The sequence below is a fragment of the Sarcophilus harrisii genome, chromosome 3 (assembly GCF_902635505.1).
Source record: "Sarcophilus harrisii chromosome 3, mSarHar1.11, whole genome shotgun sequence".
Taxonomy (NCBI): domain Eukaryota; kingdom Metazoa; phylum Chordata; class Mammalia; order Dasyuromorphia; family Dasyuridae; genus Sarcophilus; species Sarcophilus harrisii.
This window is the reverse complement of record NC_045428.1, coordinates 609,490,873-609,505,411: the sequence shown is the minus strand read 5'-3', so window position 1 is coordinate 609,505,411 and position 14,539 is coordinate 609,490,873. Positions and strand designations below refer to the sequence as shown.

Genomic DNA, 14,539 nt, shown 5'->3' with positions numbered 1-14,539 from the left:
ACAATTAGCTTGTGAAGGAAATCAAAAATGCAGGTGGGCATAAATATAGGGATTGGGAATTCAATGTAATGGTTTTTAGTCATCTCCCAGAGTTCTTTCTCTGGGCATAGCTGGTTCAGTTCATTACTGCTCCATTAGAAATGATTTGGTTGATCTCGTTCCAGCCAGATTTTCCTTAGGGAACCACAGAATTTCTCGTTTCACCTCTGAGAATAATGAAATATCCCTGACATCCAGATTATTTCCTCTTGTGAAAAGCCCCCATTTTCCCTGCCAGCACTCACTCTCAATATATATAAAGCCCTTAACTTATTCCTCTTTTGAAAAAAATGAAGTTTTTAGTGAGTGAAGATGAAGTATAACTGAGAAAATGAAGATTTGTTCTTCTGAGCAAATTGATTTATTAAGCAAAGTATGCCAGTTGCCCAACAAGTCAGGACCAGATCGGGTCAATTTATACATTAACCAACTTTTATACATTAAAACCGATCAGACAAGGCCAGTTAATTAGAAGGGAACTGTACAGCATTGTGTCATCTGATTTCTAATTAGATGAAAAATTAGGGACTTTTCAAGTTGGGAGGGGGAGAACAAACAGGTGTATTCAGAAAAGGCAGAATCCTACTCCCCTCAAGTGTCTGCAAACAATCAAAGGAACTATAAAATAGTAACTTATTGATTAGTCCAGGGCCTATTTTCAGATAGATGTGGTTTGCTTGACATGTACAACTCCTTAAATTTATCTTTGGATCTGACTGGGCTAGACCACAGCTTAGGTTCTGCAGCAGGTAAGGGTGGTCCAGCTTTCCACTCAGAGTTAGGTTCAAAAAATGAAGTAGAATTTTCTACTATTTACCACAATTAGATGATGTTTTCTCACAAGACAAAAATTGGATTAGACCCATAATTGAATAGAAACCAAGCTAACTCCAAAATGAGTTATGAGGCAGTCAGTGTGGTTCACTCAATACCCAAAGTTATCCATATGTTGTCCTAATCCCCTTAATTCTGCAAATCACAACAAATCCACAAGAATCTCTAATGTTCAGATAGTTCTTTCCCTCCTCAGTGAGTCTGTGGTACACAACACGATTTTTCAAGATTCTGCTCCTCCCATCCCATCACCTTCTCCTCTCTCCTTTCCCCGCTTTATTGCCCTCTCTGTTTCTCATTCCTCAGAGAAGGCCTCTGACATTCAGGCTGGTACTTTCTCTCCATATCAGTAACTTTGCTCCTGGAGTCCCAGCATTTTAAAGATGATGCATGACAACTGTCATTAAGGACAATTGGTGTGCATTGTGATTCTGTGTGTTTTCTTCCATACCTTTAAAGTTGCTGAGCAGGCGTTTCTGGGCTTCACCAGGGGACCCAAGACATAAAGTATGGAAAGAATTCCAGCTTTCCTTTATCCTGGGGGAAATCTCTTTCCCTTCCAAGTCTGAGTTATCACTTCTCTGAAGATGATTCCCTACTTTGTAATTTCACCCCAGCCTCTTTCCAGAGCTCTCTGATCTTAGGAGATTTCAGGGCTGTCTTCTGAGTGTACGTGTGTGTGTGTGTGTGTGTGTGTGTGTACGTGGTCTATGTATGTAGTTATATAAATGTCCCCATGCACACATGCACATGCTCCGTAGGTAATGGGATGCTTCTCACTGCTATCAGAAGATATCTTGTCTAATTAGTTCAGAGTCTGAAAAGCCAGCCCCCAATTTCCTTTAGCAATTATAATCTCTTCCCACAGGCCTGATGTCTCCTGATTGTATCCAAGGAGGGAGCCTGGAGGAGGATGGAACATCCGTCAGGGTCCTGTTGGGTCTAGGAGAGGTGAGTTGGGGTCTCTTCTTGTTCCCTAAACCAGGCTGCCTTCCTCCACGTTCTTGCACATGGCAGTCAGTGAGGAGAACTAGCTGCTGACTTGACCCCTGGCTGTGAGTGTACCGCTGAGGCTCCCTGTCTGGCTCCCCAGATGTATTATGCTTTTTGTAATTGTTTTGAATGGAATTTCCCTTTTTATTGTTGCTTCTTGTGTCTATTCTTTATCTCAAAATGCTATTAGTTTTTGAAGATTTATTTTTTAATCTTTTGTTTAAGTTTCAGTTTCTATCTTTGCTGATTCCTTATGGATTTACAAATAAACCACCATATCATTAACATACAGGCATAGCTTATCTCCTCTTATCCTTATTCCTTTAATTCTTTTCTTTTTTCTTATTGCCCACATTTCCAGCACTATATCAAATGATAGGGGGAAGAGTGGGCATCCTTGCTTCATTTTCAGGATTATTGGAAAAAATTCTTATGGATCCCCATATGGTGTGATATTTTCTTTTGGTTTTATGATATATTTTTTAAAAGGTCCCTATAAGCCCAAGTTATTTGTTGGATGTTTATCATAAAAAGTGTTATACTTTATCAAAGACCTTTTTTTGCATTTATTGAGATGATCATATGCTTGAGATATATGGAGTTTTAATGTGATCAATATGGTTAGTTTTCATCATGTTGAACCATCCTTGTATCCCTGGTATACATCCAACTTGATCAACTTTATCATTTTCTTTTCCATAGTTATTCATTATTTCTATGACTTCTTTTCAAAATTAAAAAAAAAATTCATTTCCAAATCTCTCCCTTCCTCCAGCCCCACTCATTGAGTCTTTCTTTTTCTTTTTTTTGAGGTGGCCATGTTTCCCTCATTGTCCTCCCATTTACTGAGTCAGGAGGCCCTATTTCTTTCAGTTATCACTATTTTTCCAATTGATTTATTTGGGGCCTTGGAGATTTTCTTCCTGAAATCTTTGTTCCTCTCTGCTTTCCCCACTTCCCCAACCACATCTCCTTAACTTCTTTTTTGTTCACTTTTCACACTCTCTGCAGCTGCCTGTGGTTTACTTGGGGTTCTAAACCTCTCAGCCTCCTTCTACTCTGGCCAATTCGCCAGCCTGATCTCTGCCCAAACTGATTTTTAGGGAGAGAGAGTCAGAATTGTGCTCCCTTCCCCCTTTGCTGGATTCTGGACTCTTTCCCTCAGGCTTGGTGGACTGATATTCAGACCTCCCTATGCATGGGATCCTGTTCTTATAACTTTTTTTTCCTTTATGTTTTACATGTAAGTTATGAAACCACATGTACAGTCATTTAAAAAATATTTCTACATTAGTTATGTTGTGAAAAGAAATCAGGACCAAAGGGAAAAATCATGAGAAAGAAAAAACAAACAAACATAAAGAAAATAGTGTCCTCTGATCTGCATTCAGACTCCCTAATTTTTCTCCAGATGTGGATATCATCCTCCATCATGAGTCTGTAGGAATTGTCTGGGCTCGCCATAAGGCTGAGAAGAGCTAAGTCTGTTGTGGTTGATCTTGCTATTTTTGTGTACAGTGTTGTGTTAGTTCTGCTCACTTCACTCAGCATCAGTTCATGTGAGTCTTTCCAGGCTTTTCAGAAATCAGCTGACTCATCATTTCTTTTTTTTTCCTCAATAATAGCTTTTTCCCCCCAATATGTGTAAAGATAATTTTCAACATTCATTTGTATGAAACTTTGTGTTCCAAATTTCTCTTCTCCTTTGCCTCCCCTTCCCCAACCCAATATAGGTTCAACAGCTCACTATTTCTTATGTTATTTCCATGCCTTCACATACCCTGACATGATCAGCCCGACTGATGGGCTCCTCCTCAGTTCCTAATCCCTTGCTTCCTGGTAACTTTTCCTATTCTCCCCCTGCCTTGGCTCTCCAGCCTAGCACTGGAGATCAGAGCCCACTTTCCCCATGAAGGCCATTCAGGGCTCGGTGCTGGTCCTTTCTGGTGTCGCCCACTGCAGACTTTTGCTCCTGAAGGGCTGTGGGGGCTCAAGAGAGCTTATGCATCTGGAGCCGGAGTCTCCATGGTGTTGGAAAAAGAGAGTGGGAATGGGCATGCAGGGATGAGATGGGTCCTGTCCTTGGTCCTTGAGCTGGCTCCTGGGCCAGTAGTGTGGGAGGTGGGAGAGCAGCAGCGATGGTTACGTAGGTCCTTATTTGGGGGGAGGGTGTTACTTTGTTTTAGATGCTCATCATCCTAGATCATAGAAACCCCTGAAACAGCTTTATCTTTGGTGCATGATTTGTATTGGGTGCCTTTGAGAGGTTTGAGGGATTGGAGAAACTTCTAGCCCTTGGTGCTCCTGTGATCCAGAAGTGTCTACGGCAGGCCCTTCCCCCAGGGCTGGCTTCTCTCTCCACATGGAACCAGCACAGCTGTGTTTGGGGTTGCAGGAGGCGGTGACCTTCAGGGATGTGGCCTTGGACTTCACCTGGAATGAGTGGGGACACCTGAGCATATCTCAGAGGGAGCTGTACAGGGAGGTGATGCTGGAGAACTACAGGAACCTGGTCTCCCTGGGTAAGGAGGCTCCCCGGGGGGCTCATGGCTGTGAAGCACAGATCTGGCTGAGGGGGCTCCGAAAGCAGGGGCCCCCTGGCCTTTAGATCCAGAAGCAAGGCCTGTCTTCCCTTTCCACATTCTTCTTGGTCAGAGATGCTCCCCAGGATGCCCCTGTGGTGACTTCCCCACTCTGGATTACTCTGCTTCAAGGTGGGAGGGGGACCCAAGACATTTGTGCAATTCTAAGCCTGGCAGGTCAGTGGGGGCCATCTACTGACCGCCCTTCATTTTTAGTGGAACCAACTGACCCAAAGGGTGGAAGTGGTTAGTGCAAGGTCACCTCCTGGGGACTGTTAGATGGGGACTTGAACTGGGATCTCTGCAGTCCCGGGCCAGTCAATCCAACAGCCAGACATTTATTTATTTATTATTTGTTTGTTTTTTAAATAACTTTTTATTAACAGAACATATGCCTGGATAATTTTTTACAACATTATCCCTTGCACTCACTTCTGTACCAACTTTTCCCTTCCCTCCCCCCTTCCCAGATGGCCAGCAGTCTTATACCTGTTAAATAAGTTATAGTATATCCTAGATACAATCTATGTGTGCAGAACCAAATGGTTCTCTTGTTGCGCAGGAAGAATTGGATTCAGAAGGTAAAAATAACCTGGGGAAGAAAAACAAAAATGCAAACAGTTTCACACTCATTTCCCAGTATTCCTTCTCTGGGTGTAGCTGCTTCTGTCCATCATTGATCAATTGGAACTGAATCGGATCTTCTCATTGCCAAAGGTAGCCACTTCCATCAGAATTTATCATCATACAGTATTTTTACTGAAGTGTATAATGATCTCCTGGTTCTGCTCATTTCATTCAGCATCAGTTCATGTAAGTCTCTCCAAGCCTCTCTGTATTCATCCTGCTGGTCATTTCTTTTTTTTTTTTTCAGGTGTATATTAAATCACACCCCCCCCCCAAAACATCAAATTTATTGTAAAAACAAAACAATACAACCACAAAATATGATAGAACAATTTTAGCATTTCAAGAAGTCAGTTCCCAATATCAGCAATGGAAAGAGTTCCTTTGTGTAAGAATAAAGTTTCTTTTTTTTAAAAATTTTTTTAAATTTTTAAATTTTTTATTTATTTTTATTTTTTTTCTATAGGGTCCTATAAACGTTTTTTTTAAATAGCCTTTTATTTACAGGATATATGCATGGGTAACTTTACAGCATTAACAATTGCCAAACCTCTTGTTCCAATTTTTCACCTCTTACCCCCACCCCTCCCTAGATGGCAGGATGACCAGTAGATGTTAAATATATTAAAATATAAATTAGATACACAATAAGTATACATGAAAAACGTTATTTTGCTGTAAAAAGAATCAGACTCTGAAATATTGTACAATTAGCTTGAAGAAAATCAAAAATCGGGTGTGCATAAATATAAGGATTAGAATTCAATGTAATGGTTTTAGTCATCTCCCAGGTTCTTTTTCTGGGCATGGCTGGTTCAGTTCATTACTGCTCCTTTGGAAATGATTTGGTTGATCTTGTTGCTGAGGATGGCCGGTCCATCAGAACTGGTCATCATTAGTATTGTTGTTGAAGTATATAATGATCTCCTGGTCCTGCTCATTTCACTCAGCATCAGTTCATTATGTAAGTCTCTCCAGGCCTTTCTGAAATTATCCTGTTGGTCATTTCTTTAGAACAGTAATATTCCATAATATTCTTATACCATAATTTATTCAATTCTCCAACTGATGGACATCCATTCAGTTTCAGTTTGCCACTCAAAAGGGCTGCCACAAACATTCGTGCACCTTGGTCCCTTTCCCTTCTTTATAATCTCTTTGGGATATAATCCCAGTAGTAACACTGTTGGATCAAAGGGTATGCACATTTGATAACTTTTGAGCATATTCCAAACTACTCTCAAAATGGTTGGATTCGTTCACAACTCCACCAACAATGCATCAATGTCCAGTTTTCCCCAACCCTCCAACAATCATCATTATTTTTCCTGTCATCTTAGCCAATCACAGGTGTGTAGTAATCTTAAGTTGTCTTAATTTGCATTTCTCTGATTAATAATGACTTGGAGCATCTTTTCATATTAACTAGAAATAGTTTCAATTTCTTCATCTGAGAATTGTCTGTTCATATCCTTTGACCATTTTTCAATTGGAGAATGGCGATTTTTATAAATTAGAGTTAATTCTCTATATTTTAAATGAGGCCTTTATCAGAACTTTAACTGTAAAATTTTTCCCAGTTTTTGCTTCCCTTCTAATCTTGTTTGCATTAGTTTTGTTTGTACAAAGCTTTTTAATTTGATATCAATTTTCTATTTTGTGATCATAATGATCTCTAGTTCTTCTTTGTCAAAACCTTCCCCTTCCACAGTCTAGAGGTAAACTATCCTTTTTCTCTAATTTATTAATATTCATTCTTTAGCTAAATCATGGACCATTTGACCTTATCTTGGTTTAGGTTAAGTAGTGGTCATGCCTAATTTTCTACATAAATTTCCAATTTTCCCAGCAATTTTTTCAAATAGTAATTCTTATCCAAAGTTGGGATCTTTGGGTTTTCAAAACTAGGTTGCTATATTTTTGACTTTTTTCCTGGAACCTAACCTATTCCACTGATCAACTAATCTATTTCCTTAGAATCCAAATGTTTTGGTAACTGCTCTTATAATATATTTTAGATCGGTACAGCTAAGCCACCTTCATTTGATTTTTTTCATTAATTCCTTGAAATTCTTATTTTGTTTTCCATATGAATTTTGTTGTTATTTTTTCTAGGTCATTAAAATAGTTTCTTGGGAGTCAGATTGGTATAGCACTAAATAAATAAATTAGTTTAGGGAATATTTTCATCTTTATTAAATTTGCTCGGCCTATCCAAGAATACTTTATGCCAATAAATTCAATAACTTAAATAAAATGGAAGAATACCTTCAAAAATATATCTTGCCCAGATTAACAGAGCGACAAGTAAATTGGTTAAGCAGTCCCATCTTAGAAAAAGAAATACAACAAGCTATTAATCAACTCCCTAAGAAAAAATCCCCAGGACCAGATGGATTTACATGTGAATTCTATCAAATATTTAAAGAACAATTAACTCCAATGCTATATAAACTATTTGAAAAAAAAATAGGGATTAAAGGAATACCAAATTCCTTTTATGACACAGACATGGTACTGATACCTAAATTAGGTAGGTTGAAAATAGAGAAAGAAAATTATAGATCAATCTCTCTAATGAATATTGATGCCAAAATCTTAAATAAGATATTAGCAAAAAGATTACAGAAAATCATCCCCAGGATAATACACCATGATCAAGTAGGATTTATACCAAGAATGCAGAGCTGGTTCAATATTAGGAAAACTATTAGTATAATTGGCTATATCAATAACCAGAGTAACAAAAACCATATGATCATCTCAATAGATACAGAAAAAGCATTTGATAAAACCCAACATCCATTCCTAATAAAAACACTTGAGAGGCTAGGTATAAATGGACTTTCCCTTAAAATAATCAGTAGCATCTATTTAAAACCATCAGTAAGCATCATATGTAATGGGGATAAACTAGAACCATTCCCAGTAAGATCGGGAGTGAAACAAGGTTGCCCAATATCACTGTTTCTATTCAATATTGTATTAGAAATGCTAGCTTTGGCAATAAGAGTTGAGAAAAAAATTAAAGGAATTAGAGTAGGCAATGAGGATATCAAATGATCACTCTTTGCAGATGATATGATGGTATACTTAGCAAACCCCAGAGTTTTACTAAAAAACCATTAGAAATAATTCATAACTTTAGCAAAGTTGCAGGATACAAAATAAATCCACATTAATCTTTGGCATTTTTATACATCACCAACAAAATCCAAAAGCAAGAGATACAAAGAGAAATTCCATTCAAAATAACCATTGATAGCATAAGATATTTGGGGATCTATCTACCAAAGGAAAGTAAGGAATTATATGAGCAAAATTACAAACAGGCATTTATTAAGTGCCTACCACATACCAGGAACCATGCTAAGATAAAGACCAAAGACAGTCCCTGTCCTCAAGGAGCTTATAATCTAAGAGGGCAGACAACACACAAAGAGTAGGCTCCATTTCAGTTAGGTGGGAAATCATTAGAAGAGAAAAGCCCAGAATTAAGAGGGGGAGGGAGGGCTTCCTGCAGAAGTGGGAATTCTTAGTTGGGACTTGAGGAAGCCAGATGTAAGGTTGGATCACTGAAGAGAAGGGAACAGGAAAAGGTAGAATGTAGCAGCATCCCCATAGAGCTGATAATTAAGTTCAGGAGAGCTGATAAAATCACCAAGTTAAGGGAGAACAGGCCCAGAAGAAGCCCCACGGGACCTGCAGTGAGAGGGTGTGATCTGGAGGAAGATCCAGTCCAGGAGGCAGAGAAGGAGCAATCAGAGAGATGGGAGGAGAGCCAGGGCCAAAGAGTGTCTAGAGAGAATGACCTATAGCATCAGAGGTGACTAGAGGTCAGGCCAGAGGATTAGGGAGAGGCTGTTAGTTCTTAGTAACCATGGAGAGAGCACTCGGTGGAATGAAAAGGTCGGGGGTCAGATGATAAGGACTTAAAAAGAGGGGTGGAGAGAAAGCTGAGGCCCCTAGATGACAGCTATCTAGGGCTGAGAGAGATACACAGCAGTAGTTACTGGGGATGGAAGAATCAAGTGAGGGTGATGGGGTGAGGAGCCGGGGTGGGGAGATGGGAGATGGGAGGAGAAAGGAGAGGGAGAGAAGAGAAAGGGGCTTAAGGATGAAGAAAGGGGGTGAAGGAGGAGAAAGGAGAATGAGGGAGGAGAAAGGAGCATAAGGGAAATGGGGATGAAGGAGCAGAAAGGTGTGTGAGGAAGGAGAAAGGGGAGTGGGGGAGGAGAAGAGATGTGAGGGAGGAAAAGGGGGCATGAGGGAAGAGAAAGGAGTGTGAGGGAGAAGGGGGGAAGGGAGGAGAAAGAGGTGTGGGGGAGGAGAAAGGGGTATGAGGGAGGAGAAAGAAACTGAGGGAGGAGAAAGGGGGCAAGGGAGGAGGCTTGCATTGGAGAAGAGAGAAAATCGAAAGCCCCGAGTCAAGACTCCCTTTGTAGGGAGGGGCAGTGATGGGGTCTTAGAGAACATCAGGGATTTTGCTCAGGCGATTACTACTGTGAACCTGAAGGAAGAGGGCTACTAAGAGAAGGAGAAAGGGGAAGTCCCTGGCAGGGGTAATGGGGCCTGCAGGGAGTCCCTGAAAGTGAGGGAAGAGACAGCTGGGTCATTGTGGGAAGTCAGGTTTCCTTAGGAGTGGCTGGATGAATGAGTGGAGGGAAGAGTGGACTGAAGATGAATGGAACGATGTTGGGTAGGGAGCGAGCATTGCAGAGGGCACCCTCCCCCCACTCCCCAGGGGCATTGCAGGTAGAAGGAGATGTGGGAGGGTGGAGAAGGGCGGGAATGGAGAATCAGGTGGGGGAGGTATGAGGGCTCGGGCTTTCATCTTGCTGCCGAGGAGTTCAAAAACAGTCTAGCCTTCTTGGTCCCCAGGGGTCTCAACCCAAGGTTCATCGGGGTGGACCAAGGTCATTTTGTTTTTGTGCAAGCTGAGACTGGGGGAAGTGATGGTCTCCCTGACCCTGGGCTTTTGGAGCAGGGCTGGGAAGTTCACTGGGAAGACTCTTTCAGAGCAGATCTGGGCTTCCCCAGAAGCTGGGAGGGGCCCGGGTTTGGTAACCCCCTCAGGATCACAGAATCAGAGCCTCTTGTCCCATCTCGGTCACTTCTCCCACCATACTTTGCCTCTCTCCTCCCTGACCTTCCATCTTCAGCACGGCCAAAGCTGTCTCATTTTCTCCCTCGTGAGCAGGGCTTCCTGGTCCCAAGCCAGACCTCATCTCCTGGTTGGAGGGAGAGCAAGAGTCACATACGTGGGATTCGTTGGGATATGCTGCTAGGAGCCCCTCCTCGTCTGAAGGGGACCGTCCTAGGGGTCAGTTGGGAGCCAGTGAATGGAGCAGCCCAGCTGGTCTCTTCTGTGTGGCCATCTTGGAAGCCCTGGAGGGTGCAGGTAAGTGTGTGTAGGGCAGGAGGACTAAAGAGTTCAGTGGTCAAAGTCCAAAGAGCCTGGGAGACTGAAGCTTCCTGCTTTCAATGTTCACCTGGCCACACAGAGGAGGCTCACAGGCTGGATGAGGATCTGGAAAGCGGGGGTCTCTCTCCCCATGATTCCCCAAAGCAGACCTTTCCTCCCCAGACTCGGGGATCAGAATTAAGGAATAGAAAGGGCAGGGCCAACTCTGGAAGACAGAGCCCAGACTAACGGGCCTCTAGATTCAGGAAAGGGAAGCCTGCCAGGTCCAGTGGGCCCAGTCTCATGGGGATTTTCCCAGCTCCCTGTCCTGACTCTGAAGTTATGAGAGCTCTTAAGCGCTCTTTCTTCATATGGGACAGGAGAGCCCCCTGGAGAAGGTCTGCCTGAATACACACACACAGGCACTCGATGCACACGTCAGCAAGTTCCCTCACTTCCTGAACCTCACTTTCTCAGTTTGTCATGAGAAGGGGTACTTTCCAGCTCTGGCACTGGGTGATTGCCATCCCATCCCTGGAATGGGGACAGGCTTTGAAATTGGATGACATCCCTCCTCCTCGGGGATTATGTTGTGTAAAGTGAACGTTCTGGGGCTGAAGAGGTTGAAGTCCCAGCAGGGAATGAGGTGGGAAGGTTCTGGATTCCAGTATGGGTTGGGCTGAGAATAAGCTTTGCCTGGGATTTCATATGGACTTCCTGGGAGTAGCCGTCCAGTCCTGTGGGCTCAACATCTGTTTCCCTTTTCTTTCAGCTTGGGAAACTAACCTCAAGGACCAAGAGTCACCTGAAAGGCAAGGTGTGGGACCAGAAGAGATGTCAGTGGAAGGAGTCCCTGGCCACGTTCTCAGGAACAAAGCCTTTGTGGGAGGTCCCATCCAAGAGATTAGGGTATGGCAACAATTGCAAAATCTGGCAGGAGAGATCCCCAAGAAGCTCATTTTCCAGCAAAGTGATCTGAGGCAATTGATTCTGGACCCGAAAACTCTTATCGAGCAAAGAGACTATGACCAAGGTGACATAGGCCAAGAAATCCACAGGAGCCTGTGTAGGCCCAAGGTGTCAAGCAGTGAGAATGAAGTTGAGGATCTTCCAGGCCTGATTCAACCCCCAAGTCTGTGTAAGATTGAGAAACCCTGGAATTGTGAGGAGTTTGAAAAGACTTGCAGCCAGAATGCAGGGATGATTCCCCGGCAGAGAATTCACCTGAGAGGGAGAACTGAGAAGTCGAAGCAGTGTGGGAAAAACTTCCAGGAAATCTCTCACCTTAAAGAAGGCCAGAAAGTTCAGACTAGAGAGAAAGCTTACATATGTAAGTACTGTGGAAAGTCTTTTGCCCAGTATTCTTACTTTATTAATCATGAAAGGACGCATAATCGAGACCGACCATATGAATGTAAGGAATGTGGGAAGACCTTCAACTGGAACTCATACCTCATTGGCCACCAGAGAATTCACACTGGAGAGAAGCCTTATGAATGTAAGAGCTGTGGAAAAGCCTTCAGCCATAGCTCAGCCCTTATTGCTCATCAGAGAGTTCACACTGAGGAGAAACCCTATAAATGTAAAGAATGTGGGAAAGCCTTCAAATGGAAGTCAGGTCTCATACAGCATCAGAGAATTCACACTGGGGAGAAGCCTTATCAGTGTCAGGATTGTGGGAAGGCTTTCAACTGGAAGACACCCCTCATTCAGCATCAGAGAATTCACACCGGTGAAAAGCCTTATAAATGTGGTGAATGCGGGAAGGCCTTCAGCCAAAACTCAGCTCTTATTGTACATAAGAATATTCATACTGGAGAGAAACCGTTTCAGTGTAAGGAGTGTGGGAAGGCCTTTCACTTGAATTCACATCTCGTACAACATCAGAGAATTCATACTGGAGAGAAACCCTATGAATGTAAGGAATGTGGGAAAGCTTTCAGCCAAAGCTCCTCCCTCATTATCCATCAGAGAATGCACAGTGGGGAGAAACCTTATCAGTGTAAGGAGTGTGGGAAAGCTTTCAGTAGGAGCTCATCCCTTTTTGAACACCACAGGGTTCATACTGGAGAGAGACCTTTTAAATGTAAGGCATGTGGGAAGGCTTTTAACAGAAATTCCTATCTCATTCAGCATCAGAATTCTCACTGTACAGAGACCTTAGAAGCATAAGGGAACATGGACAGAGTGGTACAGTCCGATGCCCGTGGCAGATCCCAATGATACACTTGTCCCCACCAATGTGTTGAAATTGTACCATGTTCTTGTCCCTTGGCGCTTCCCCTTCTCCCCTCCTCCCACCACGCACACACACACACCAAACAGCTGTGATAAAGTAGGAGGAAGGGAAATCGCAAAGAGGAGACTCGCAGTCACTTGCAGATGGTTCCATAAGTTACAGTATACTGTCTCATAAATTAATTGAGCCCACGGCCTAAGACAATGTTGGGGGAAACAGCTAGAGCTTCCTGTAAGGACTCCTGGCCCCTGTTATCTGCCTGTGTCTGTTAGCCTTGGATGAGCCCCTGATTCAAACCTTAAGACCAGCAGAACATCAGCAAACATTAAACTAATGAACTAACCTAAAGTGGTGCTGATGACTGAGATGGTGTTAATATGCTAATGAACCAAGACAGAGGTGATGGGCCTAAGACTTGGTCCTTCCCCATCACTGAAATCTCCTAAAATGAGATCTCCTACACTTCTGCTTCCCACTAGCACTCTTCCACCTGCTGCTGGTCCATGCTGTCCAAGGGTTCCCATTTGCAGCCCACAATCACAGACTGACCGTACCCTTCCACCTCCCCATTGGGTTGCCCACCTCTCCCTCCTTCCCTCCCTCTCTCCATCCCATGCCTTCTGCCTCTGTGCCTTATTAAAGTGTCTAAAGTGTTACTCCCTGCTTGCTGCCATTGTGGTGGGTAGCCAAAGACCTCAACATACCTGCCTCCTCCAGACCCCAAATCCCTCCTCTTCCCTTTTTTGAGGAGCACCGGGGTTATAGAGGACTCTTGTTACAGCTGCCCCTGTCATGAACAAGTGAAATAAGTGACTGAAGGCAGCAGATGTGCCTCTGGTCTCATTATTAAGAGGATAGTTCCTTTATTTGGGTCAGAATAAATCTACAAAAATTTCCTGTTGTTCCATACACTTCCATAAATTGATAATTCAAGCAGCATAATTATACCTCTAAGGGCCAACAAGAAAGATAAATAGCAAACTATGTTGGTTCTGCGCTACAGACATCCCTTCTGCTAATAAGTGGCAAATAGCAAAAGTGGGAAATGACATATTGCTTTAAAATTGCCCCTTAATCACAATTGCTTAACTTTTGTTTGTTTGTTTGTTTGTTTTTGGCAAGGCAATTGGGGTGAAGTGACTTGCCCAGCATCACACATTAGTAAGTGTTAAATGTCTGAGCCCAGATTTGAACTCAGGGTGAGTCTTCTTGACTCCAGACACAGCACTATGTCCACTGAGCCATGCATCTGCCATGGGGCCCCTGTAACAGATGGCAGGGGGAGGACTCTGCAACATTCCCTTTCTTCTCTCACCCGATGCCATTAGGGAGAAGAAATTATCCTGACAGGAAGAGGCAAAGCACTGCCCATCTGCCGCCTTCTATAGAGTCCCCAATCATCTCTCTTAAAGGGGTTCTCATTGCCCCCCCTGTCTAATCTAGGACCAGTTCCAGCATGTGTCCTCCTTCTTCAAGCAGTCTCCATTACAGATGAATTTGCTGGGAGCAAGATGAAGGAGAAGAGTCAAAGAAGATTGATATTTCACACAGATTTCTGAGCAGTGGAGGGAGCCATCCACAAAAGTAGGGGAGTTGAGAAGAGAGACACAATTGCTGGGGAAATGGGCTCCACTTTGGACAGGCTGATTTAGAGTGTCAGTAGGACATTGGTGTGAAGTTCAGCCATCAGTTTGGGATTGAGGATTAGGAGAAAACTGTCAGAGTCCTGTTCCCGCTCTCAGCACCCTGACTCGGCCCCTGCCTCAGTCTACCCCCTGCATCAGAGCCACGTGTATATATGTCTTTGAGAACTCACATTGT

General features: G+C 43.1%; 1 protein-coding gene across 2 annotated transcripts in view; it reads left to right on the top strand.

The window, feature by feature from the left end:
• LOC111720122 (zinc finger protein 420-like) overlaps positions 1 to 14,382 on the top strand; it is a 32,035-nt gene extending 17,653 nt beyond the window's left edge. The window contains exons 2-5 of one of the 2 annotated variants that reach the window (XM_031964084.1): positions 1,742 to 1,824; positions 4,262 to 4,388; positions 10,276 to 10,476; positions 11,252 to 14,382. In XM_031964084.1, the coding sequence (XP_031819944.1) occupies positions 1,742 to 1,824; positions 4,262 to 4,388; positions 10,276 to 10,476; positions 11,252 to 12,651 (1,811 nt within the window). In that variant the 3' untranslated portion in view covers positions 12,652 to 14,382. Of the gene's footprint in view, positions 1 to 785; positions 789 to 1,741; positions 1,825 to 4,261; positions 4,389 to 10,275; positions 10,477 to 11,251 lie in introns of both variants that reach the window. The other variant, XM_031964085.1, reaches the window with a different exon arrangement.
• The last annotated feature ends 157 nt before the right edge of the window (positions 14,383 to 14,539 follow it).